At 41.9% G+C, this 26,735-nt stretch overlaps 2 protein-coding genes across 3 annotated transcripts; one reads left to right on the top strand and one right to left on the bottom strand.

The window, feature by feature from the left end:
• Nucleotides 1–1,396: 1,396 nt before the first annotated feature.
• LOC115772787 (RAS guanyl-releasing protein 1) lies at nt 1,397–18,743 on the bottom strand. 2 transcript variants are annotated; one of them, XM_030719169.1, is made up of 17 exons: nt 18,694–18,743; nt 15,346–15,521; nt 10,997–11,102; nt 9,459–9,521; nt 9,246–9,377; nt 8,545–8,698; nt 8,189–8,362; nt 7,295–7,411; nt 6,919–7,194; nt 6,437–6,517; nt 5,808–5,912; nt 5,527–5,636; nt 5,125–5,269; nt 4,992–5,028; nt 4,477–4,608; nt 2,629–2,954; nt 1,397–2,553 (listed from the first exon to the last, which is right to left on the bottom strand). In XM_030719169.1, the coding sequence occupies exons 1-17, from the start codon at nt 18,726–18,728 to the stop codon at nt 2,419–2,421; spliced, it is 2,304 nt and encodes a 767-aa protein (XP_030575029.1). In that variant the 5' UTR covers nt 18,729–18,743; the 3' UTR covers nt 1,397–2,418. The 2 variants fall into 2 exon arrangements, with proteins under 2 accessions (XP_030575029.1, XP_030575028.1); XM_030719168.1 differs by lacking the exon at nt 18,694–18,743 and adding an exon at nt 16,135–16,374.
• A 328-nt stretch (nt 18,744–19,071) lies between these two features.
• exd1 (exonuclease 3'-5' domain containing 1) lies at nt 19,072–22,727 on the top strand. The gene is given in 13 exon segments (XM_030719300.1): nt 19,072–19,404; nt 19,536–19,601; nt 19,697–19,724; nt 19,818–19,894; nt 19,999–20,075; nt 20,156–20,241; nt 20,324–20,415; nt 20,418–20,428; nt 20,514–20,594; nt 20,741–20,881; nt 20,992–21,183; nt 21,691–22,057; nt 22,155–22,727. Coding segments are annotated over 13 exon segments (1,512 nt in total). The 5' UTR covers nt 19,072–19,274; the 3' UTR covers nt 22,319–22,727.
• Nucleotides 22,728–26,735: the final 4,008 nt, after the last annotated feature.

Raw genomic sequence — 26,735 nt, 5'->3', positions numbered from 1 at the left:
TGTGTCCCACGGGCACTGTGGCGGTGGCGCTTTTTCATGTTTGAAATGAAAGTCCCCTGTGTGTGCGCTCGATGTGCTCTCTGTGTGTTATCGGGGTGGGGACATAAAATGGTTGGATCACATCTTTGATTAGTTTTAGAGAGTGTGTTCATTAGACTTTGCAGATTAAGGTAACTTATGTGTAACTCACAATGATCCAATTCCTTCAAGTACACAGTAAGTGGATGTCTGGGTGATAAATCAGTTTTGTCTGCCTGCTTTAATTGGTCATATTTTGATCTCAGTGTATGGAGAGGAAAGCCATGCTCTGTATTACTTAGCCTACATATGTCGTGCAGTCTCCTTCGGGCTTAAATGATCTGTAATTTATTATGTTTCCATTCTCTGTTGGTTTGCAAATGGATTTGAGTCTGATAGATTTGTCTTTTTGACGACTACTTTAGCACATCACGGTAAATACATTTCTCCTCTCGAGCTTTTATTGCAACCTTGATGGGGAAAAAAAAGCAGCCTTTGAGGTGGCATCTTCCCTCGAGTTTAACATGTTCTGTCACTTTCTCTCAACCAGCCATGATATTGGAAATTATTCAGTGTTAGTGTATATGGAGCCTGGTGGAATCGGGGAGTTGCTCCCCAGCAGCTGGGTGTCGCATTCAAATAAAAGTAAATTAGCTGTCACCAAGGCGAGGTTTGGGAGCTGCTGCTGTGTCTAAGAGACTATCCTGGTCCAGGCAACAATACAGATGCAATATATGTGGAAATGCTATATATTAAGACAGCGGCCTTCTTTATCTGATGAAATACAGCCATAGAAATATACACAAACTGAATCACAGCACCGGGAAGATGGTAGTGTATAAATCACCTGCTGTTTGTAGTGTGCACTGGCAAAAATGAGAACTATTAGGTCCTTCGTTTGATTCCCTCCTTCTGCAACAGCAGACAGTTGCCCTCTCATTATCTACAGGCCGGCGTGTACCGTGGAGTCAGACTCATTACCTGCAGCAAAGCTCTGGGGACGGGCCTGATTGGCACAGTTGGTAGACAACAGGGTGACACAGCCTGTCTTTAACCGGTTTATGTTTGGATCAGTTTGTGGACACTCACAAATGTGCCATTTTTTTTTCAAATTAGATGTTAATCAAAACTATATATTTCAAACTTAACATTAAAAGGCTTCTTCTTAAAGCTAACTACCACCCATTTCCTTTTAAAGAACATCTTAGAGTGAGACATACAACAGCTAATTGCACATTTAAAGAATACCTGTGTGGCTGAAAACTGAAAGCAGGTGATAGAAGCCTTCCTATGATGACGCTTTGGTGACCCCCAGTGGTCACACTGAGTAACACACGAACTTGTTTGATATAGAATGTGAATTATTTATTAGAACAATAAGAGAACAATACTGAGAAAGGGAATGAACCTTGACATGAGTACGATGGCACTGTGTATACTTTATATTTACAGTACATTACACACATTACAAACACATAACTCACAGTACTACACTCCTACAATGGGCCACGATACATCAAAATAGCATGGCTGCACGATACATTTTTTTTAGTATCATATGAAGCCAACATAAGCATAAATAACTCGGTGAAAGTACCACCATACTGTACAAAATGTTCAAATATCTCGCTGTTCATATGAACTGTGTAGTGTTTCACACAATAAATATTGACAGAAGCATGTTGTGCATTAAGCAGGGACAATGATAGAAAGCATGTCTGTACAACTTTCATTCTGCTGCTATAAGTTCAGTGGGCTCCTGTCATTGCCGGTAACGACAACAACCTGCCTACCACACACCTTTCAAAGACTCTTTTTGCTGCTTACATTATACCGCAGCCCTGGATTTCCATTTTATGTTTAACATAAATAGCTAAGCTCATTAACTGATCAAGAATTGATCAAACACATTCTGCACTTTTTTTTTCCACTCTAAAAATACTGCATTCCTTCATTCAAATGATGTCTTCTGTTTGCATACTTTTAAATGCAAGTCCTTTTTTTTAAAGGATTGGCTAAATAAAGTAAGCAATGCTCAAGCTAATGAGCTGCTGAAAACATTAAACGGCCTCATCCTCATTCGATTAAAAAAAAAAAAAAATACTATCTTCCCACTATAAAGTAATTTAGATAAATGTGTATTGTTTTTTAACAAAGTTGTTAGCTGCTTTTAGCCACACCCACCTGAACAGATTTCCTTGACCTTATTATTGATGACACACTGATTTCTTAATTAAAACAACTTAGTGCAATGTATTCCACTTTACATCATGTTATTCTCATCTCATTATACTGATAAAATACTTGCACTGTTCATGATCAATAAATTAGGATTTATACCTGGTGCCACATGGACGCAGCACCAGTCCCCCCTGGTGAAGCTTCAGTGTACATATGAGTCTAAGAGGAGGAGTCCTCCTCCACTGGGTGGAGAGCGTGCCTCTTCAGGAGTGTCTTTAGTATCTCCACCTCCCGCTCAGCCTCTTTTAGTTTCTTACGTAGTGTCTCATTAGCTTTATGCAGCCTCTGGTTCTCCTGTGAAAGAGGCCTTACATTAATGAAATCAGTGAGAGTATGGTGCATAAAAATAGAGTATAGTTTGATACTCACCAGTTCCAGACATTCATAGGTAGGTTTGCTCTCCTCCTCTGGCTCTTTAGGCTTTTGCACAACAGACGCTCTGTTTTCCCACTTGGCACAGTGTCGCTGTTTCCTCTGGGGCACCGGGCTGGGACATGAGGTGACGTTGGGTGTTGCTGGAACTTGGAGAGAAGGGTGAAGGCGGCTGGCCTCAGCTGCAGTGGGGAATACTTCGGGTCCATCTGTCTGGGTGTAGCTATGGACTCTCCGAGGCCTCGAACTGGAAGTGACTGGAGAGTCTGGGCTCCAGTCTTTCCTGTCGTCTGGCGGGTAGGGGAAAGGACATTCTTCTGAACCTGGGCAGGAGGACATCATTAGTAATCACTTCTGTTAATTTGAAAAATGCACAATAATAGACAGAAATATTATATATACTGCCCTCTTAAAATATATTAATGATGTTTTCTCTGCTACTGATGATGGTCATCCTACAGTGTCAGTAATTATAGAGCGCACCAAAGCCTTTGATTTGGTTCATCAATATATTTTTTCAGATAAACTCAATGCTGTTGTTCTTTCCCAGCATGCATTGATGTGGTTTAACTCCTATTTGCACAAAAGAAGACAAGGTGTTTTTTTAAAGTGGGCGTAAGTCAGATTTGATGACTCAGCAGCAAAGGGTGCCTCAGGGTTCAATCCTGGCATCGCTTTTTTTTCTCTATTTTTATAATCTACTACTCTATTTAACTGACTGCTCTATGAAACTTTACACAGACAACACTACTGTATATAAATCAATGGCCTCCATTTTACAACTTCAACAGCTCTGCAATTTGATTTTAACATCTCTGATTGCACAACGTGTGGAACCTATAAGCAGATGGGCCTACAAGCAGATAGAGCACCTTTGGGATGTGGTGGAACGGGAGATTTGTATCATGGGTGTGCAGCCGGCATCTCTGCAGCAACTGTGTGATGCCATCATGTCAATATGGATCAAAATTTCTCAGGATTGTTTCCAGCATGAAAAATTAAGGCAATTCGGGAGGCAAAAGGGGGTCCAACCCAGTACTAGCAATGCACCCGTGTACCTAATAAAGTGGCCAGAAAGTGTATGTTAGCTAACTACGCTGGTATAGGGTATCAGCACGCCTCTAAAACTGATGTATTTTATTCAAATATATTAACTCTGACTACCCCACAGTTTAAAACATTTTTTGCTTTCTTCAATTTCACGTTATTGACTAAGAGGTTCTGATCAACTCCTCGTTCATGTAACTTCTGTATCTAAAGAAGTTATTTTCAATGCAATCAGGGACCTTAAAACAGAATGACTCAGTTCAGTTATCACACGATAAATGAGCCACATGACAAAACAGTACGTCAGTAAGACTCATTTTGAGAGAGCGCGTGCAAATATAACCCCATGATTTTAAGAAGTTTCTTAGTAAGTCAGCTCCTATCAAGCAAAAACAAAAGTTATTCTGCTGTCAATATAGCAGTACTTTTGAAGCAGGTGGGCAGCTTGAGTTTTTACTGTAAGTGAAACTGTTTCTAATGATAGCTGGAGGGAAATCACCCTCGCAGCAGACCCTGAGAGTTCAACAGTTGTTTTCTTTCACCTTTTGCAAGCTTTTTTTCCCACAGGTGAAAGAAAAACGTTATTTTCTATGCAGTGTGGCAGGCAGTGATTACAGGAAATGCTGCCTCACCGATGAGCAAAAGGCTTAAAAACCTGCCAGCAGATGGCACATGACACAGAAATGTGTTAAGTGTCTACTTATCTGAGGTGAGACTGTGTACATATGTTTCCACACATGTAAGAAAAACAGGATTTGTTTGTAATGAGTGTGGGTGTACCCCATCAACAGAACCCACCCTCTGAAGTGCCTGTGGCGACCGGCGTGGAGCTCGGTGTTGGACTGTCATTGGCGTTGGTCACTTTGGGGTTCTTCTTGCACTCAAACGCCACCTGGTCCTTGCACAGCTTGTGGCAGTTCATCCCGCAGTCTGTGCAGGCCAGAAGAATGCACAACATGTCACAGCAGGAACTAGAGTTAGTCTAATTTCAATAAACTGACATCTCACTTCTCTTTGAATGCTATCTGTTCTGCAAAATGCAACTCTCAGACCTTTGCATGCTTACTGTCAAGCAAACAAATACGTTTCAGATCTTTAGCAGGACGGGGGAGGGGGAAAATTGTGGTTCTCAGTGCAGAGTCTCTTTTTGTCATGTGCTGCAAGGTTCAAACTAGCAACATGCAACGCAGAAAAAAAAACCACACTCCAGTCTACCTGCTCCCCACAAGACAGCGTATCTCTCCATGGTTTTGAGCTGACTGACATTTGGCCAAAGACACCGAGCGTTAGATGAGTAAGAGTGCAGTATTCACCTTTGCATCTGTAGCCTTGCTTGATGACGCCCCACAACTGCGAGAGAATACAAGGAGAACGGCGTTCATGTAACTAGACATAAAGGAGCGAAACCCAAATTACATTTTGTTGAGTAACTGCAGAATTCCTTACAAATCCTGAGCAGTTGTCACAGAAGGTGGGCTTCATGTATGTGGTCTCCTGGAAGTTGTGGACGAAGCCGAGGCCCAGTTTGGAGCAGATGACGCTGGCCCGCATGAAATAAGCTGTGATCTCCTCTCTGCTCACTTGGCCTTCCCTGAACAATCACAGCAAATATTTAGTAAACTGATGCTTAACAGAGGAAACGGAGAATGATTCAAAATAACCCTCTAAATAACAGAGATGTGCTTTTCATGTGACTATGTAGTGGCAGATTTATGGTTAATTCTGCAGCTAGTTTATGTTTCCGGTTGCTACGCTCATCACTACACATCTACAAATGCCACTTTTGCTTCCTCTCCTCTGAAGTCATAAATAACCTCTGAGCGAATGCGTGACCTGTCAACGACTCACTTCTCTTTGTCCATGACACAGAAGGAAAAAGGAAAGCTAGCAGCAATTTTCTCAAAGTCCTCCTGAGAGATGAAGCCGTTCTCATCGTGATCGTAGTTCTTAAACACGGACTGTGAATGACAACAAATAAAAAGAAACATTGTTGCTCGACTGTTAGAAGAACAAAGGCAGGCTGTCAGGATAGCATCATGAAAAAGAACAGTTAAAATAATAAGGCTGGATAACAGCAGTGCTGCGTAGCAATGTGGAGGCTGTGCTTGAAAAAAAAGGGAAGCGCTTACGTCGACCATTCTCTGCACGTGTTTGCTGATGGTTCGAGGATCAGGTTTAGGAGCCACTCCTGATGCCCAGTCCACAAACACAGGAGGTCTAGAAGGAGTGGCTGGCTGATTGAAGAAAAAAAAAAAAGAAAAGAAAAAGTCATTTAAAGTGCAGTTATCATCTGGATGAAACAACCAACATGTTACACAATAATTAGCGAGCTTTAGAGGAGTTGGCCGATGTGTTGTTTACCTTCTGACAGAGCTAGGGACCGGGCTGCTGGATGCAGCCTCGGTTTATCTCAGCACATTTACTTTAAATGTTCACGTTTATTTTTAATAATTTTGACTCCTAATGGCTTTATTTTTAGCACAGTGAATGAAATCTATATTCTCATCTGTGAAAGAAAGAAAATAGGCCTTTGCTTCCTTTAAGCATCATTACACTTGTGCTTAACCAGTCTTGAGTCTTGTTGTTGTTTCCATCTCTTTTCACTGGGCCAAGATAAACAGCTGCTCGCTAGTTTCATAAGTGCTGTACAGACATGAGAGTGAAGAATTTCCTATTTCCCAATATGATTTCTTTCTTTTTTTTAATGCCAGCTGGTAAACAAATGTTAACTTAAAGTGTCTCTGTTGCTATCACTCACAGGTGCTTTGCAGTTCTTGGGTTCTCGTGCATAAGACAGTTCATAAATCTCATCCTCAGTGTAGTAAAGATCCAAGGATAGCTGTAAGACAAAAATCCCCCCCCCCCAAAAAAAACAGCACATATTGGTGCATGGAAGGTAAACAGAAAGAGAAAAAGGTCTCTAGATTTCTCCTTGAATCATGTTTTGATGAAGGTGGACTCAGGTTGCAGGGTAATTATTAGCTCTTCACGGCCATTCTGTCATTCAAGTAGGATAAGCACACTGCACTCAGATAATACAACAATACAACAATCTGAACTCACGCTCATTCACATTCAGCTTGTCACCCACACACTCATAGATCATAGACTCTAATCACACCCACACGAGAAAAGACAATCCACATGCCGTGCTCATTTGCATCTTTGTATGTGCTCAGTGCTACTTGCTGAATAACATGAAGCTGCGTAACAATTAAGTTACAGTGAAAGGTTCACTACCGTCAACAGGTGAACGAGGTCCTTGTTAGCATCCAGTCTGGGTGGGATCTGCTGGAGCTGGATCAGCTCGTTAATATGGTTGTAGAGAGCCTGGAGCTTCTGGACATTCACCTTGTTGTCCTCAACGTAATCCGACATGGCCTCGTTGACTGAAATCAGGTCTTTGAGGTGGACACCCAGGATGGGGATTTTAAAACCTGTACATTTGTTGTAAGCTTGTCTGTAGTTGTCATAATTTCTGCAGGAGGACAGCAGGTCTGTCATCTCGTTTAGTACCTGGGGGGGCATTATTGTTATTATTTTTACATTTTTTTTTCTAGCATTTTGATCCTTGACCCTAAATTAACAGGGTATTATGTCATCAGTTAAACTTTACCTTAGTGACTTCACTCGGTACATGTGACGTGGTGTCTTTCAGTCTGGAAATTGAGCTGTGACATAGCCCTCCCACCACTGCCATTAGTGTGTTGTAGTTGTGCATAAGGTGTAGACTCTGGTGAACACACACACAAAAATAAACACACATCAGTCCACTCAAGCACACACACCTATAAACATGCACAATTAAACTTGTTCCAGGTAGCCTTGGTTATATAATCCTCAACAGTGACATTACATAAGCCACTTATATCGTTGGCTTTTTCTTACTGCACGCTGATATCTCGCTCTTTTTTGGAAACGCTTTTCCCTCGCTTTTTTCCAGTTCTCCAGTTCTTGCTGTCACTGGAGCATTATGGTGTGAAATTCGTTTCCACACCCGTGAGTTTTGAGGTTGACAGCAGTGAGCAGCAGCAGACTGGTGCATTAGTGTTGCAAGAGGTCCTACAGAGTACAAGCCTGCCTAACGGCTCCCTGAAGCCAGTGTATCACTTCTCAGCAGGCAGCACGCAGCTTCACATTGGAGTGGTTTTAACAAGCCAGTTCTGATCAGACACTACACTCACAAGTCATTTCTTGCTTTTCTTTTTCTACAAAGTCCTCATTGTCTAAATGTGTTCCACTTGAAGACTTCATTAGCTTGCATTCAGATGATATTTTTTCTACTGGTAAGATCTTTGGATACCCTTAAAGCCTGCGGCAGGGCTCTTGAGAATCATTACAAGCCCTCTGAATATGCATTACACAATTGCTAATTATCTAGCATGTAAGGGGCTTTCAGAGTGAGACCAAAGTCATGTTAACATTACTTAGGTAAGGTGTGGAAACACCAGCACATAGATTTGAGCAAAGAGGAAATGCATTAAGAAGTGGGGGTTGATTTAACCACTACCTGTGCAACGTGGATAAACTTAGTGAAAACCTCAGCTCTCAGCTGAGCGGTTGGCCGGCTCAGCACCATCAGCTGAACCCACTGGGAGACACCATTACACAGAGCGATGGAACGCTCCATCACGGGGATGTCCTTCATGCAGCAGCTGCGGATGTAATTCTGATAGTCTACAAACTGGCAGAGAGAGAGAGAGCAGAGACAGTAGCATAAACTGCTGCACGGAAGCTGCAAAGCATTTCCTGTCAGGAGGAAAGCACTTAATGTTTTTTTTTTTTGTAAATGTAATTAAAAACCCAACAACAACAAAGTGCAAATGATAACCTGCATACAAGTGAAGTTGATGTGTTTATACTCACTGATATTCTGCAAAAGGATTTAAATTCAAGGTAGGTGAGATGCTCAGCCAACTCAATGGGCTCCAGGTGGTCAAAAAGGAGAGAAACCTTCCTCTTTTTACTGCAGTTAGCTTTAATCTTCTGGCTGGCTTTCCAGGACCAGTCACGTTCAGTTCTAGAGCACAGCACACATTAAATATTTCAGATGACACGGTGGTGCAGCTGTGACATGTCCAATTTAGATTTGAATAAGACTGAATCAGTTAGCTAATCAATTTGTTCCAAATTTTCATCTTTTATGTCAACTATTCAATGATTTTGGCTTCCCAAATGTAAATACTTACTGCTTTTAAGAATGTGATATGACACTGAATATCTTTAGTTCTGTTGTTGTAATGGACATTTCTTACATTTTACAGAACAAACATTTGTATCATTAATTAACAGCAGATTATGCTATAAACAGAATTAGTTAGCTGCAGCATCACTCAGAGTATTTAATGATTTATTTAATAAATATTAAATTCTAAACAACAGCAGCAATAAAATAAAGGAAGATACAGCACACTCAGTGCTTTTAGGAAAGAGTCCATATTCTTCATAGTGAGAGTCTGTATTCTTGATCGTGACTGATTTCAGTACTTTTATGACTGCAACAAACAACCGAGAGTTGTGCAGACCTAATGTCTCAGTTGGCCAGCTGGCCGGAGATTAACACTTACATCCATTTGGTCTCTAGGAGAGAGCAAAGTCGCTCCTGTCCGTGCTCTCGGATCAGATCCCGAAACTCATCCAGGCTGTCTGACAAGCTGTGGTGCAACCGGAACATCATCCAGAATTCCTGGATCCAATGCCTGGGGTAAAACAATACCAATGTGAGCGAGATGTAAAACAAGTTCAATTAAACTCTGAAATGTTGTCTTTGTGGAACTGACCTGATGAGGTAGCATATCCTCTGGCACTCTGCTTGCTGCTCACTCTCTACTGCTGTTTTAAATGTGAGGACTTCAGTTAAGGAGCGGATGACGTGAAAGAAACCTGAACGGAAACCTGATTAACCTGGAAAGTTAAAGCTGAGATTCACTGTTGTTTATCATGCCAGCAAGTTAACATATGGTCGATGTGACTGCACAACTTCTTTCCAGCAAACAATTCATTAATAAAAACTGCAGCAACTAAACTAAAAAAGGCAAACACAAGTGACATTTGTTAATGTGGGAGGAGGCGAATGCATGAAGCAAAACTCCGACGAACATCACGGAATGAATCATTCTGGCATACAGAGGTAAGAGAATAACAAAATGTACAAAGAAAACACAGAATCACTGTCTTGTATATTGTAGAAAAACTGCTAATATGGATTGTTTTGTGGCAGGTCTTTAAACATGCTTTAATCAGTGCTGTCAGCCGGAAGACTATTATTCATTTCGGAGGTCACTCTGCCCTCCTTTCTGCACATGCCGCTCAGAAAAACACTGCCCTATGAATTTATATACAACACGCACAATGGAGCTTTTACAAACAGACAGTATAGCTCTCGAAGGCTAATTGCGTCATGGGTGCAGAAGAAGTGCCCACGCAATTCCAAGGCCAGACTGTGGTGAAGACTGTTAATGCCCCCCCCCCCCCCCCCCCCCCCCCCCCCCCCCCCCCCCCCCCCCCCATGTCTCTTCCCTGATGCTAGCCCACACACTGTATTTATTTGATGCATCCTTTTGGGTCTGAGGCACATAACGAGAGGGTTAAAAATAGCAGAGAGGGCCATTCGGCTGTGCGTGCATTGACGTTGGTTTGTGTGAGCAGGGGGCTCTTTAGGCAGAGGAGGGTCTGTGTTTATATATAGCTGAAGAGGACTTGTATGTGAAAGAGGCAGAGGTAATTAACACCTGAAACCACAAGGCTTCTCATGGGGGCCGGTAAAGCTCCTCTGAGGGGCTTTGTGATCCCACTGCTGTTTCCTGAATGGAAGCTGAGATTACAGACCCTCCCCACAAGTCACAAGGCATTAGATTGAAAGAAAGAAAAAAAAGTGCTTTTTGGTGTGAAGTTAAAAAAAAAATAAAAAAGCACTGTACCAAACATTTTGAAAGAGACCAAATACAGAAAGGTAATAGACTCCCTGCTATTGAATACACGAGATATAGAGCTCAGAAAAAAGGAAAGTTGCACATTGAAACCAAATGATGTATGAAATCTAAAATGTCTGACAGGAGGAGCAAACACGAACTGCCACTTTCCTCTCACATATTACACTGACAGCTAGAGGCTGCATTGTGAGCCAAGTATGAACTTGACTGTGTGTTGCTGTTGACAACCAAATGAAAGCAGCACACGGCAGAGCAAGCGGTCTGATCTTGGTCTGCATTTGCTGCTCAGAATTGGCCGGTGATTTGCTCGAATCATATTCCTGTGTTGTGACAGCAGGTTTTTTTTTTTTTTTTTTTTAGTTTTATGATGCACTCTTGAAGGATATAAAGAGACAAGTTTGTCCAGCAGATCACCGGAGGAGATGAGCTGACGGTGCATGGTCAGGGTGATGTTCAGCAAGTGGCCGTTCCCGTTAACGCAACCGTTTGCGTCTGCAAAACAGAATGCACGCATGCGTGTTTGAGTTCATCATCACTGCTGCAAAGAGGAGGAGGTTTACAAGAAAACATGCCACATACGCTTTGATAAACTTGCATCTTTCATCAACTGTAGCACATGGCAACATGACATTTAACTTACCATTAGGGCTGCTTTAATGTACACTTATCATTTGATCATTAGAGGTTAGATGAAGGTTGAGGAGGAGGAGGCTTCACAGATCAAACGAGTTAAAGATGGCAATTTTTTTTATTTTGAGTCCCAAATTAGCACTAAGATGAACTAAAAGAATAAACCCACAAACTTTGCAAGTTACAGATTTCTAACACAAAGACCAAATACTGTATTTCACCGCAATGCAATTTTCACAACTTTTTTTAAGAGAAATATTGTTATATTGTGTAATAGTCTTTGCACGCTTGTGTCTTCCCCTTTCTATTGCAGCATCTGTCAAAACTGTAAACTGTTATTTCAGCTGCTTTTCTGTTTGGTAACCATCTTTGAGTTGCGGTGGGGATGAATACATACATCACATGCATCTTTATTTGATGTTTTTTATTGTAAGATGTCTTCACTTTGAGAACTGAAGCCAGTAAAAATGCGGGACACTGTGTCAATATGTGGGATGGAGGGGTGAGTGGGGGGTGAACAAGGGATAAAAATGCTGTACAGTCTACATAAAGTAAGACACTTGGTCACCCTATCCCCAGCGACCCCAGTCAGTGGTCTTGTATGTTAGATATAATGGTAGGATGCGGGTTATATATAATAAGTTCATAGATCAACAGATATTCAAGAAATACCACCTTATCCTTCATTTGTTTAAGACCCCATCAACCTCAAGCAGTAGCTAAAAAACTGCAACATAAATATTTCAATCACTTCACAAGAGACAGGTTCAACTTATGCCCACACTGTAGTACCATTAGCTAGCCTTTTAAATGTTTACCTTTTCCTCTGATTGTGTTTACTTCTGCAGCTTGCTTTTCTCACAATTTTTTTTTTTGCTTCCTTTTTCCTTGCATGTATCTAACTTCCTCTCTTTGTGAGCAGACCACCTTTCCTCATCTTGTCTGACTCTTTCTTGAAGAAAGAAAATGTCTTATCAGCAACCCATGAAGATTAGACGACACAAGCACAACAAAGTGATTTTCCCACACACTCGAACAAATCACTTATCTTCAGCAAAACTTTAAACCACTGGATCATGCAGTATATTTGTGGTCGACATACTTAAAGAGGAAGTGAATTTAATAGCAGCTCTGAGAGAAAAAAAAAAATGTTTTTGTTTTTCTTTCCCCACGGTCCATAAAAAGGGGCTGAAATCATAAGAACATTTGTGAATTCTCCAGCTGCCTGTTGTTTTCCTTTAAGCTTTGCCAGTGTCTTTACACCATCAAGGACATCGGGCGTCTGAGGACCCACTTTTAAACAATATCACCTTGGAAATACCTTGGACTCCATGGCAACATGTTTTCTAATCTTTGTTATCTGTGAGCAACTTGCCACTGCAGCCACAGCTGACTAATCCATCCCTCATATCCTGCATGGGGCGTGTTTGTGTTTGTAACACGGAGGCTCTACCATCTAAACCCAGTGAATGTCAGTGACCTAACCAGCCAAGTCATTAAGAGAGTAAAAGAGACAAGTGAAACGCTGCTTTGCTCATGAAATGACCTAAATGGTAAAGGTTGCAAAGATGTGGCGCAGTTAAAGATAAAAAAGAACAATTCCTTCTTGGCATTTATAGTAAACACAATTCTATAAAGCTTGCTTTAGTCGAATTACCAGTTAACACTGGATAAACGGAATAAAATGGATGAATGGGCTCTCTTAACTAACACTCAGAGTCAGACCTATGGTAAAAGCACAACAGTCGTGAGTCTCCATAACACAAACAATTGCTCCATACTTTTTTCACAACTTTCCAACCACTAACCCTCCCTGTTCAGGGTTAATTGCGGGAGGAAATCCCCTCCGGAGTGGCTGTTAGCGGCTGGAACATTAGGAAAGCTGCTGCCCGGTGAATGAAGATAAACACTGCAGTGGGCATGCAGCCGGTGGCCTACTTTTAAGGTTATCTTAGAAATTCATCAGCTGATCCAAACAGGCACTTCATGTTTCCTTGTTTTGACAGAGGCTATCAGATTGGATGGTCCTTTTGTTTTAGAGGAATCCAAGTCAGATTGTCATCTCTGTGTACTCAGTGCAAAATCTTCCATAATAATCAGGACTCAGTGAAGCTGTATCGATAACACTGTTTCCATTCATACTTTATAACAGTGATTCCCAAACAGAAGAGGTTGAAGCAGGTAAAAAAAAACAAAAACCCTAATCAAGTAGAATAATGATTAATAAAAGTGGATTTAAATGGCTAAAATAACTAACAAAATAGCTCTAATACTGGCTAAATGTATAAACAGCTTGAAATGAAAGAATAATTTAACAGGTATCAAAAAGTAATAGATGTGAAATAGATTATGGGATAAATGAGCAATAATGAGCAAGAAAACTTGCTTTCTGAATGGATAAATATTTGAGATACATAAAAGCAATGAGCAAAAAAGCAAGCCATTGGCTGCATGTTTAAAAGAGTAACCATTAGTGCTAAATAGTTACAAATTGTGATTTAATGTTAATGCAGTGTCCAATGCAAACACCAATAACTGTGGCAAAAAAATTTTCATTAAATTAATACTGAAACATCTGCGCCCACTTTTATGTGAGTGTAGACAGGTAAATACATTAAAAAAAATATATATATATATATCATTTGAAGATAAAGAAGTGTCATTTTCTACATAGCTGTAGCAAAACTGGGACTTTCGCTCCTGCCAAAAATTAAAAAAAAAAAAACTAAACACTATTTTAAAGTTTCTTGACTTATACAGCATTTAATGTCTAATCAATTTTAGTAACAATATTTAATTTACAAAAAAAGAAAGAAAGAACTAAAGGTAATTAAAGGTATTGCAAAAACAAACAAAAAAAACCCATGGGTGTGTTCTGAGCGTGCAGCACAGCTCGGTGTGGTCTAAGGAGAGAGGTGATGTCAGCAGCTATTGATCCACACCTCACAGTGCTCTGCATTTCAAAGGTTGGTCAGCATCTGAGGACTCCAGTTCAGGGATCTGACCTTTCAGCTCAGCCAGGCTTGAAGCTGCCATCCGGTAATCCTTCAAATAGCGCTTACGCGCACTCTCACATTTGAAAAGGTGGCAGGACTCGCGGACCTTAGGGGTCCCCTGTGATGTGAGTCAAGTGGAGCAGAACTGTGATGCATTTTATCAGGAGAGGCTGTCCAAGAGCAAAACCCCAAGTCATAACACATTATACTGACCAAGAGACACAGTATAAGGTAACAATAGATGGACACTGATTTATTATTTTGTTTTTACTTTTAAGTGCCTGGAGTCATGCTCTGTTCTATAGGGCTAAATATTATTGATTACTGACTGATGATTGATTCTATATCCTTCCTAAATCTAAAACTGGGGAAGCAGGCTGTGATTAATACCTGTGTCTCTACAGATGAATGTAGTTATGGGATGTCATTTTATGTGCAGCCCATTGTAACACTCTCCACTGCTCTTGCTGCATTTGTGTAACCAGGCAACGGCAGTTTGAAAGCTTGTCTCTTCAGAGATGCAATCACCATAACTCAAAGAGCACTCCAGACAACTCGATGGAGCCAATGATATTTGCTTGATTGATCCAACTATAGCCTACACAATCAGTGCTGTGCTTTTTCTTTTACTTAAATACGCCCTCTGTATATCATGCGTGATATATTAATACACAATTAATAGAGTCCAGCAGAAAGCATTTATAAAATTAGCAGGCCTCAAAAACAATGTCCTTCAACATTAATATAAAAGACAGGCACAAAATCAGACCAGCAAGCATCAACATAAGGGACTTTATCTTCAAAACACGAAATGTTACACTAACCAAAGTCAGCCTTGTTTCTTTCAAATACAAAGCACTCCCTTCTTCCTCTAGAGGCCTGCCTAAACTTGTTGCTGCTAAGGGAAAGTGGTGGGGAAAAACAGAGACTCCTTAAGTTGCAACCCTCTGTGATCTCACTTAAACTTAAGGTTTAACTTCTTCGTATATTTTGAGAACTGTGAAACCTGTTACACAACCATAGACCAGAAACACCCTCTTGGGTCCTTTGTTCACTGCAGGGTTTCACCTTGTCAAACAAACCAGCCAAGAAGGTCAGCGCTGACTTACCAAAGGACTGCAGGCAGGCCTGGATGAGCTCCTCCCAGCTTGCGCCCTTGGTGAGGTGTCCCAGAGGCATTGCTGATTTACTCGGGGCGGTATGGGCCGGGCTGGGTTTGTGGAACCTGTGAGGCCGGCCTGGAGGAGAAACTCTAGACCTGGAGGTGCATCCTTGAGTCACTCTCCTTGAGAAACACCAACATAAGAACAGCGTGGGGGCAGAAAGAGGGACAGGAGGGTTAACTGCAATGAAAGCGTGCCTTTCTCTTTTTTGCTATTAAGATGTGTGACTGTACATGCATACTCGCTAAACCCTGATTTTATGGCAGCACGGATTATTAGCCTACACACGTGAAATGATTCGTCTGGCAGTCACAAAGCTCGAAGGTGTTATTTTCACTTAAGAAACCCCCATGGTGTTTTGATATTCATTGTTCTCATTTCCTTCCTTTAACTTGGGGAAATACCGGTTGATTGCGGACATCCACATTAAACTCTTGAGTGACCAGCAAAAAAACCTACAAATGAAATAGTTTTACGCATCTACGCGTTTAAAGCGTGGCAGGTCCGGACGCAGAAATCCGGGTAAACTTGAACACGTTTGTGCGTGGAACAACTGGAAAGCATCATTTTTAGACACCGTTTTTTTGGCACAAAAAGACACGCCTGCAGATTTACAATTACAAAATTCTGATAGCTGAAATAATCAGGATAACCTTGATTGGGTGCGCGCGTTTTCGTCAAACAAAAACACCCAGAAACTCTTCGGTAAAAGCGTGAAAAGATGATCCGACTTACGCTTCGTCTCTGCCCTTTTCTTCCGATGCTATACTTTCGTTTTGGTTTTCTTTTGACTGACATCCCATGGCGAGGTACTGGGCGACGAGCGGCTGAACTAGGCTGTCCATCTGTGTCCTCCTCGATGGGAGCATTACATCGCTCTGCTCGGCTCGGTGCGCCTCCGCGGTCTCAGAAGCATTGTGCTGACTCGTCAATGAGCGTTACACAATTAAGATTCACCCAGCCTGTCTGCGAGTGGGCGGCCGCGCTGCCGTCGGGCTTGTCACTCACACAGAGTGGACTCCTCACTAGTCATTATACGTGCGTCAAAAGTCGTGCTCGAGATTTATGCTTGGAAAGATTTTAATCACGGAAGCGGTCGGGAAAGTTATTCCATATAAGAAAATGAAAAGCACATTTCCCTTTTATCTCGCTATTTTGACACTGTAATGAGGATTTTTAATTTGATCACATATTTTAGTTTCCGCACTTTAGTCTCCACATTTCTCTGCTGTTTCCTATCAAATCATTAGATTCCCATAAACCTGGGTAAATAAAAAAACAAACTTTGACTTGAGTACATTCTGGATAAACTCTGTGTAATGTGAGTCTTCCTTTGGTTAACTAAAAGATCCTGTTTGTTCATTCTGCAGAACAGGAAAGGGTGGATCTTCCTTCAAAGATAACGGAGGTTGTACGTCCCATTACCATCACAGCTTAAATCAGGGACTGAGCTATTGTGCTGTAGATGGTCCGAAGACGATGTTTCCTGACATCTTTCAGGAGCTTTAAGAAGTCTTATCACCATCATCCAAATGCAGAAAGGCGACTGGCTGCTCACATTTCACTCCAGAGGTCCACATTTTACTCCAGAGCCCATAAATGATTGATTTATGAGATCTGAGCATTTTGAACTTTGGAATCGTCTCATTAATTCTAAACTGAAGCACATTTCTGAGACTTTTCTCCTCAAGTAAGGAATGGCATGTACCTGAGTTAGTTTCTAAATTACACTCAGGCCAGCTGGCAAGTTGAAGGCAAGAAGAGATACTAGAAAAGTTCAAACTTCTAGTTTCCCTCCCCTCATAACAAATGCTAATCCGAATGATACTAAATCAGCTCTGGAGTCTGGCTTTAACTGTACACTATACAAAACCATAAAAGAAAGAACACATAGGCATGTATACAGAATGTGACGTAAGAAAAGTTGAGGCATCTCTGTCCTTAAGTCTACTTTTTCAATTCCTAGTAATTTCTTGTAGTCAGTGTTGCTGTGAGAGGAAGGTGCATGCCTGAACCTGAAAAGGGCCTCTTTGTGGGTGATTATTTTTTCTGCTGTACTGCACGTTTCGTGACAGGAGAATGTTTTCGTGTTTATCAGCGTCACTTGCGATGTGAATCATGCCCCTCGAGTGAGTAAATTTGACTTGCATCAAAGTACCATTAGCTCCACATCAACAGATTTGCCACACAGGCCCAGAGAGCCTCCCTCATTGGCCAAAGACAGCAGGCATCAATAGTAAAGATTTTGAAAACCAGTTATTAATTGTATGTCTGTTTTCATTCTAACTGTGAAGGTTTATTCCTACACTGATTATCTAGAACCTTAAATGAAAAAAAAAACAAAAAACTATAGTTGATTATTTTTGTACTTATTGTTTGTGTGTGTGTTGAAAATGAACACAATAGGTCATTGTTCCCACTCACACACCCAAGATTACTCAGGTCTAAAAGCTTTCTGCTTCCTGCACACCGGAATGTCGTCCCTTTGAAAGGATGACTCCATGCCTGCCATCTACAGATGACCAGGAGCTTGAGCTCACGTGTCAGTTTGAGCTCAAGGGGCAGATTGAAGCCACGAGAATATGTGTAAGACCAGCTGGCTGCTTGTGATAAGATAGTGTATCTGCACCCTTTTTCTGTGTCTCTGCTGTTATCAGACTGGTTGGTGATACTTTAACAGCTTGCCCCCGTGTGTCTCTGTGCACTTCTGCAGCTAATTTCTTACTCTATCTCTCTTACCCCAAGTGCTGCTTATAGAAATGTGCCGCTTAAGATAGAACACGTGCACACACAGTCTCCACCCAACCTTAAATAAACAGAAAAAAAAAAAAAACCCTGATATGAAAGAAAATGGCAGACATTGAGACAAGTGGCAGGTACTTTTTATGTGAGAAGCAGCACTGTTTCAGCCGTGACAGATTTAGGTACATCTGTTGGTGATTTATGCACTTCAATCGTGTCAATTTAGAAACATAAAAATGTCCTTGAATGATTTAAAAAAATATATATTCCAACTTTTATCCACTGTATCAAGTAGGCTATATTGTTATTGTTATTCTGGTAGTCACTGTTGCAAATGATGTCACAGGGTTTCACATTCAAGGAAAAAGAGTCAAATACCTTGGACCCACAGCAGTTAGCTCAATAGTTGTGCTGTGGCCACCCCCTGGTGGATGTATTGAGTCATCTGCTGTCCACCTGGGAGGATGCTGTCCTTTCACAGGTGCTGTTAATTAGCCACAGCATCTTTTGTACAAATACATCAATCGGCATCAATGAGAAGATAGTACTTACTGTACAAGCTCTGTTCTTCCACTCACAGACTCCATTCAGCAGTTAGATTAGCAGGACTTGGGTCACACCTGAGCACCAACCTGTAAAATGTAAAAGCTTGATTCCCTCAGTAAAGATTCAGATTTTTTTTTTCATGCTCATTTGACAAAATTAGATTTTCAGCTCGTTTTAAAACACTGCAAACACGTAACTTACCGTGACCACACACGGTAACTGACCTGTGCAAGGTTGCCTTCAGTGCCATAAAAAACAGACAGACATTCCGCTCTTTATTTTCTTTGTTTAAAATTCCACAGGGGGACAGAAACCAGAAATGTTTAAAATCATCGGGTAGTTACTTTGCACAAAGGGGCTACGAGAGCCGAAACATTTAGAAAAAATATTACCTTTAAAATTGGTTTTTAACGGTTTTATTCAGCTTTTCTGGTGGTGTTTTAAGTAACAAAGGGCTCACCAACGCAACGTTCCCGGTCGTTCCAGCGCGCTAACGACAAGTAGCAAACAACCTAGCCTCTAGCTGTATCTCTAAGCTAACAAGTACGCAGTTTTGATCGCTTGAAACAAGTCGTACATAATTTAAAATGGTCGTGGATGATGTCAAATTATCGACTATCTTTAAAGGAAAACGAATCAAACTGACCCTCAAGACTTCATCGTTCTTCGGGGTTGTCAAACGCATCAACCCCAACAAAACTTTGATTTTGACGGAAGGTTAGCCACTTTTAATTAATCTTGTACTGTATTTATTTATGCTTCTGCAATGCAATGCAGTTAAAAAAAAATGGTTAAAGACTTGGTGTTAGTGCTGTGGAAAGAAATGTGCGATTAATGGGTTGTTTCAGTTGTTGACAGCGATGGCTGCAGGTTTCCTGGAACAAAAATGTTCTTTGGCCATGAGATCCTGAATGGTGAGTTCACTGTCTGAACAGGGACCGGGCTGGAGACTACTTTTTATTGTCCATTCTGATATCTAGCATGACTTTTTGTATAATTAATTCAACAGTGGAATTTACCCGCGAGGAGAACAGTGGGTAAGTAAGACGTACACAGTGTGACAGGTCAGGTGAGAACAGTGCTCTTGCTCTGACTTGGAAATAAATGGTCCTGTACAATATTTTGCACAGAAATATTCACCATCACAGACTTGAGGACCACTTGAATGTAGTAAAGTTTCAGCCATACACGAAGACAGTCACATTGGGTGAGCTCAGTAGTGATCTTGAGTTTCACTGATTTCACTAAAGCTGTTCAAACTTTCACAGCAACATTTGTTTGTTTTGAACATCTCACTTTTTTTCTTGGCAGATGATGATGACGAAGAGGAAGAAGAGTGCGTCAAGTTTGTAGTTATCGATGAGTTTCATGAGAAGTTTGGACCTGCTGTAAGTTGATTTAATGCTTGTTTTCCAGTATAGAAATTCAGATGTTCTTGATACGTATCAGTAACCTCATAATATGTTAGGTAATGCATATCAAAAAACAGCGTGTGATCGGTGTGGGAGCTGAAGGAGTTGAGTCATTCGAGACGGAAGCTGGTGTTGGCTGCAGGTGAGAAGGCCGTTGGTCTTTTTGTCTTTCTTCTCCATCACGAGAACAGAAAAAGGAAAATAACTTGAACCTGATTGTCTAGATTGCCATTAAAAAACAAGGTTTACCTATTTGATGTCCTGTTACTTGGAGCCCGGGCTTTTAAGAATGGCCTCTCCATGATCCTGGAGAATAAGCTATTTTAAAGGTGAGAAATAATGCTTTGGAAACCCTTATCAAACACAACAATAATTATGACTACCATAACACATTTGTTTTTACATTTGGTATAGGTCATTCATGACTGCAGAGCCATTGCTGGATGTCTGATTGCTCAGTTTGGAGTAAAGCTTGCAAACGTCTTTGACACTCAGGTGCGTGCACAATATGTACAGTGGCCTTGTGTAGATTATTATTATTAATCTTTAGATTATTGAAGTTATTCTTTAGTTTATTGTTACTGTCATGTTGTGTTTCTCTTCTCTGTTTGAGCTCATTTTGTCCTGTTCTATATTTTAAGGTGGCAGATGTCATGTGCTTCTACTCAGAGACGGGAGGTTTCCTTCCCGACAGAGTCAGTACTGCACGAGGTGGTGAGTCTCCATCTGAGCGGCCCTCCTCCCAGCTTTCGTCTCTTCAGATGAAGTCAAAATTCACCAAGGTGCGGCACACAGTCCTATCCAGTGTATTTTTATTTATTTTTTGGGGGGGGGGGGGGGGGGGGGGGGGCTTGTAGGTATTTGGTGCTTTAACTGGTTTCTGTTTTTACAGGAGGAAAGCGAAATATGGCACAAGCGGCCTTGTCCGTTACCCCTGCTGAAGGTGATGGCTTTCTCAGTGATCCACTTACAGCCTCTCAGACTGGTCCTGCTGGACTCTCTCCTGACTGACTACATAGCTTTGGTTGATTCCTACCTCAGCAACAGCCATTACCAGCCTGATGCACTGGAATATGTTGGCATGGTGGGTAATTAAGAAACAACTAGTTGTCTTCAAAGAAATGATCCTTTTCAGTGTTTGCTCTAATGAAAAGCCTGTCAGCATGACAGAAATATGCAGGATGTAGTCAACATTGTTCAAGTGACAGCTTTCTGTCGTTTTATGTTCTTGTCCCTCACTACGTCATTCACATACACCCACATCAGCAACACACAGAAAGCCATGCATGCATGCTATGTACAGTATTTTTCATACCTGCTAAAAAAAATGTATGGCATTGATTGTAGTGAAGCATAACCACACTTTGGTGATAACTGTGGCTTCATAATGTACCAACCTTTGATTGAAAAAGTGATAAAAGATAATACATATGGATTTAAATTGCTTTGTTTCTTTAATGGAAAAAAAAAAACCATACAAGTGCTCTCCTCAGTTTGTTATTGGTGCTTCAGTATTGAATTGATCTGTTGCCATGTGAGGTTTGCAGAAGCTTAAAGGTTAGTAGGTAACAACAGCTCTTTGTATCTACAGGAAAGTGTGTTGGAGTTGCCCAGAGAGCTGAGGCAGCTGGAGGAAATGCGTCGTGAGCGTCGTGAGTGGGCTTCCGGTCACTATCCACTCACAGAGCAGGGCCTGCTGGCTCGCTTCAGCCCCAAACCTCAGCCTTCATCCCAGGCCATGCCTGCTGCAGAGGATCAAAGTGAAGGGCACCCAGGCTTGTCTGAACCTGCAACTATGGAACCAGCTTCATCATCACAAATGAAGCTTCTTGTTAACCAGTCTACAGCAATCCCTTTGAGCAACACCAGTGTTCCTGCTGTGGATGTCCAGGTTCCTTCTCCTGCCACCATGTCAGACGTCACCAGTCAAATGTCCACCAACAGTTCTCTGTCTGCAGGTATGAGCAGAGGACACACAGGAGGACAAATGTATGTTTTGGGCAGAGGAAGTCTCCTGGGAAAAGCAGCCATCCAACACCGCTTTTCCATCCGTAGGAAGAGGAAGAGGCTTCCTTCTCCACTTATCTCCCACTCAGATCTCCAGAGAGAGCGCTGGTGACATCAAAAGTCTGCGTGGTATGGAAGTGGGTCCTTCCCCAGAAAAAACGCCAGAGCCACGCCTCTGTGAAAGTGAGCCGGCTAAAGATGTTGTGGTTTGAGTGGAGAAAAATTACCATCAGCTCCTCAGCCCAGCTCATTTTTGCTGACACAATCATTCAGGTCTTTCAGATATTAAAGCAGGCATCACAAAACCTTTAATGACATGTTACAAATGTTTGTTTTATAATGTTGTGATTACTTAGCGTGACCAGTAGGTGGCAGTAAATGTTCTGGGGTTGGGTTTTTTTGCAAAGGTTTGTTTGATGGTAGGTTTCTTTTTAATTCATTTATGTTTCAAGAAAGAAATATATTTGGTCATAAATATGCAGGATTTCTGTTGTTTGAGATAAAATTTGTTTCTTTAGGTTCTCTTTTTTTTTTTTTTGTGTATTTACACTAAATCTTTCAACTTGTTTTAAGTGGTAGTTGACTGCACTCTTACCCACAGCATCACATTAAAAATAAAATTTCAGCTCGTTCTTAGATAAATAAGCAAAAATCCAAGTGTTGATTATTTTTATTGTACACATGATGCTCTGATAGTCACAATATCTTAGTGCCAAGAAATAATGGTTTTGGAACACACAGTACGGTCAGAAACAGCTCCACAGCCTCATTAATGTGCTAAGCTTAGTGTAATTGATTTCCTGTACAGGGTGTGCTGCAGTTAATTGATTGTGAAAAGCAGAAGCAGGCACTGATGGATCTGCTGTTAATTGAGCAAAAACATTGCTAGCTGACACTTCTTTTGATGACTGATAATAATAAAAGAAAAGGGGGAAAAAACTACAAGTCTTGGCACAGCATGAACAGCGCTACTGATCCTCTGTAGCTTCAGTCATTGCTGCTGTTCATACGCACTTGATCACAGGTGGTCAGCACCTGCCGTATCCTGTAGGAACAAAAAACAAGCTGATCTTATCCAGTTAATTTGCTGCTTGAGATGCCGTGCAGATTTTGCAGAGCAGTGCTGCACAGCCATTTCTTCCTGAGATCAAAACAAGGCATGGACACAACAGCAGGGCATTTCTACAGAGCAAATGCCCCCCCCCCCCCCAGTATTAATCACATCTTATTGCTATGGTTATCTACATGCAGAGGCTTGGGCCCTTTCCAAAGCTTTCTAATTGAAAGCATGAAACAGATAATGTAGGATTTTAATTAACTGGGAGGCAGCTTGACACAAAGCCTTGCTTCTCTCTTAGCAACCAGCACCTCCTCAGCTTTTGCTGAACACAAGCTGGGTGGATCGTACCCATATGCCTCTTTCAACCCTTTGAAACGCTGCTGTTGCTCAGCCCGCGTATGTGAGTTTTCAGCAAGGAACAAAAGGGTTATCACGTCATCTTAATACCAATTTGCGCGATGTTATCTTTGAGCTGCTGCTCCTAAATCCTGTCCCAGAGCAAGAGAGGATTCTCTCCACGTAATGCGACTGGAGCTTGCTTTCTATCTATATTTATCTTCATCACTCAACAGTAAAATTGTAGAGGGGATGCAATTTGTGGGGGTGATAAAGGTCTCTGAGGGGCCATGGAGGACAAGCTCCTGTCATTGACCACCAGATTGGAGCTCCTATTTTAGAGGACCGTGCATTTCCTCTCCGTCACAATAATGCCTTATGTGCAGCACTTCCTGTTTCTCAGGCCTGTGAGGAAGGAACTGCGCGCTTGTCACACGGTAGTCACCGTTTCCTCCCTCCCCCTCGGCCTCCTCCCCCCCTGCACACAAACTTCAGACAGTGTTATGTCCTTCAGAGAGGAAAGATAATGCACCTTCAGCATCACAGCAGGATGCTGTCGAGCTAAATTTAGAACTAAAGTCGGAAAGGTAGCGCACAGACATAAACACAAACTTAGGATGTCCAGCTGTGTTGATTTAGCATCCGAAAATGGAGGCTCCAACTGTGCGGGACCAATTATTGTTTGACTGAGCAGCGCAAGCCACGAGGCCTTAAGGTGTAATGGAAATGGGTCAGTCCTGACAATGAGAGCACTTTAAAAGTCACACTTTACAAACTGTCTATGCATTATTCAAACGCAGCAAGAAAGGCCAAGCCAGACACGTGCCAAACTGCATTATTGCTCACCAGAGCTTCAGGCACTATTGTGACAGCACCAAAAAACAAAGGTGTTCCCACCTCAGCAGTGCTCCTAAGCACCTTCCCTCCCCCTGATCAGGGTTAGGCTGTGGATTTGTTCATAATTAATAGGCTTTGTTAATTATTAAAAATGGAGGAACCGCTCACTTTAAATGGTGCCTTGTTTTAGCTTTGTACGCTTGTTGTGACACATCATTAAAATTCAACCCCGAGTTGCTGGCTAAGTGCTCATTCAGATCACGGTGCATTTATCTGTTAATGCAGAAGAGAAGGAAAGCTAATCAGAGTTTGGACCATTGGGTCATCAATAATCAGATTGTTTGTGAGCTTTTTAATCTTTCCTGTTCGCTGCATCCTGCTACTGAGATGTTTTTTTTTTTTTTTTTAAGCATTTATTTCCTCTGGGACTTTATTTAGCCCCAGGGTGGCAGACTTGGCCACAAGCGACTTGTTTGATTTGCTTGTTGAAACAACAAACATGATCAGTCTGTCTTACTTGAGTAGCTGCGGGACAAAGAAACAGACTGATAATCCGTATTCAGCAGATCTAACTGTGCCACGACAGGTTATGTAGACATATATCAACAAAATACTATCAGTTTCATTATTAATGTAACCACATGTAATCTCTTTGTATTTATAGGCAGGAGGTAAATGGTGAGATATCAGGTTCCACTGTGCCACTAACTGTATCCCTGCAGCCAGTCTTCCATCTGTTAGGAAAAACTATTGAATCGAGCTCAACTCCCCCAACCTCGCCACCCCCTCCTCTCCCTTTCTTTTTCTCACGTTACAACAACCCTCCTTTACTCTCCCCAGGTCATATTCAACGGGACAATTAATATTTAACGTGAGAAAGACTGACCTATCCAGATGCCTCTCAAGTACAGGCAAAAAATGAGAACAAAACACAGCATCAATATTTCAGCCGGCCTCACTAATGGCATGCACGTATCCCGCAGTCAGGAAGCCTTACTCAGGAAGACCCCTCAGTATGCACACATTCATTCAAACACACACACATACACAGATGCAGGCACACAATACGCATCTTTATGAACTGCTTGCGCCATGTTTACTCGGCGGCATGGAGCATCGGGACCTGGAGGGCCTCTCCAAAGGATCAGCCATATTGTGACCTTCAGCGGGATGGACGTGCACAGACAGGAGATGAGTGACAGGTGACGGAGCAGATGAGAATGTGGTTGGTGCAGAAAGGCCAGGATTTAGGATGTCAGCCTTTGTTTGGCTGGAGTCAACACTTGAATCAGTCCACTAGTTCTTCTCCAGGCTAAAATATTTCTATATTAAAATATTGCTATGAAATGCATACAGCCAGAGGATGAGCCTAATAACTCAACTTTTCTACCGTAAACCCAAGACTAAGTCTTATTTGAATGAAATATGATGGAATTAGGTAGATTAATTTGATGGTATCTTGCACTTCTTTACCACCAAAATACTCCCATTCATTCTCTGTAGAAAAACCCTTCCAGCCACAATCGCCCAACGGCCCCAGGACACAGCGGGATTTAACTACAGAAACTCTCCATCACATCAGAAGACCAGCTGAACGTGTTCCTGCGTTTTGGCCGCCGCCTTAACCGACCACAGAGTAACTGGCCTGGCCACTGTCCCTGGGCTCAGGAAACTGCAACTTTCACTCACGCAGAGATAATGACAAAACGAGCGGGATGTTAATGATTTGTGCAATGAACATGGACATGTGTCAAAGACAAGCATGCCAATGAATGATGCAAGCCCCCCCTCGCGCCCAAGGCTCTGATGCTGAGCAGCAGTGCTGTTTTAAATTACAGTGATTGTTGAAACATCTAGAAAAAAAATGCACCAGTGAATAATAGCTACGATTGATCTTCTCTTTCCTCGGGTTGCTGGCTTTCAGGGGTAAATCTGATGATCAAAACAAAGGTGTTTTAAAGGTGTAGTTATGAAATTATTGGCCACCCCCTCAGCTACGAAGTCTTTGATTCAAAGACGAGCTATTAGCTGTTGGCAAGTTTGTCATAATTAAAGCCTGCATTGTGTAATGTGCGGTGGTGCACACAGATGAGGGGCTGATTGTAGCTACAGGAAGGGCCGGAGAAAGAAGAAACGGCGGAGGGGGCTCCCTGTGGCTGGCTGAATTAGTGCTCGAGGGTCTGGCCTGGCAGCTTGCTCTTGGGCCTGGCATACTGACAGCCTAGCACTGCAGCATTGTGTTGTCATGGGCCAGCCAGCACACAGTAAGGGAGTGCCAACGCCAGCACACCAACTCCGTCACCATTGCGGGCTTTGTCTTCCGAGCAGCTTGCCATACTTGTTTTACTTATTATGGCAATATCATTGGATTAGTATGAGATTAGGCTGGGTATTAA

This window comes from Archocentrus centrarchus, chromosome 22, assembly GCF_007364275.1.
Source record: "Archocentrus centrarchus isolate MPI-CPG fArcCen1 chromosome 22, fArcCen1, whole genome shotgun sequence".
In the NCBI taxonomy this organism is placed as follows: Eukaryota; Metazoa; Chordata; class Actinopteri; order Cichliformes; family Cichlidae; genus Archocentrus; species Archocentrus centrarchus.
This window is presented reverse-complemented; position numbering and strand designations above follow the sequence as displayed.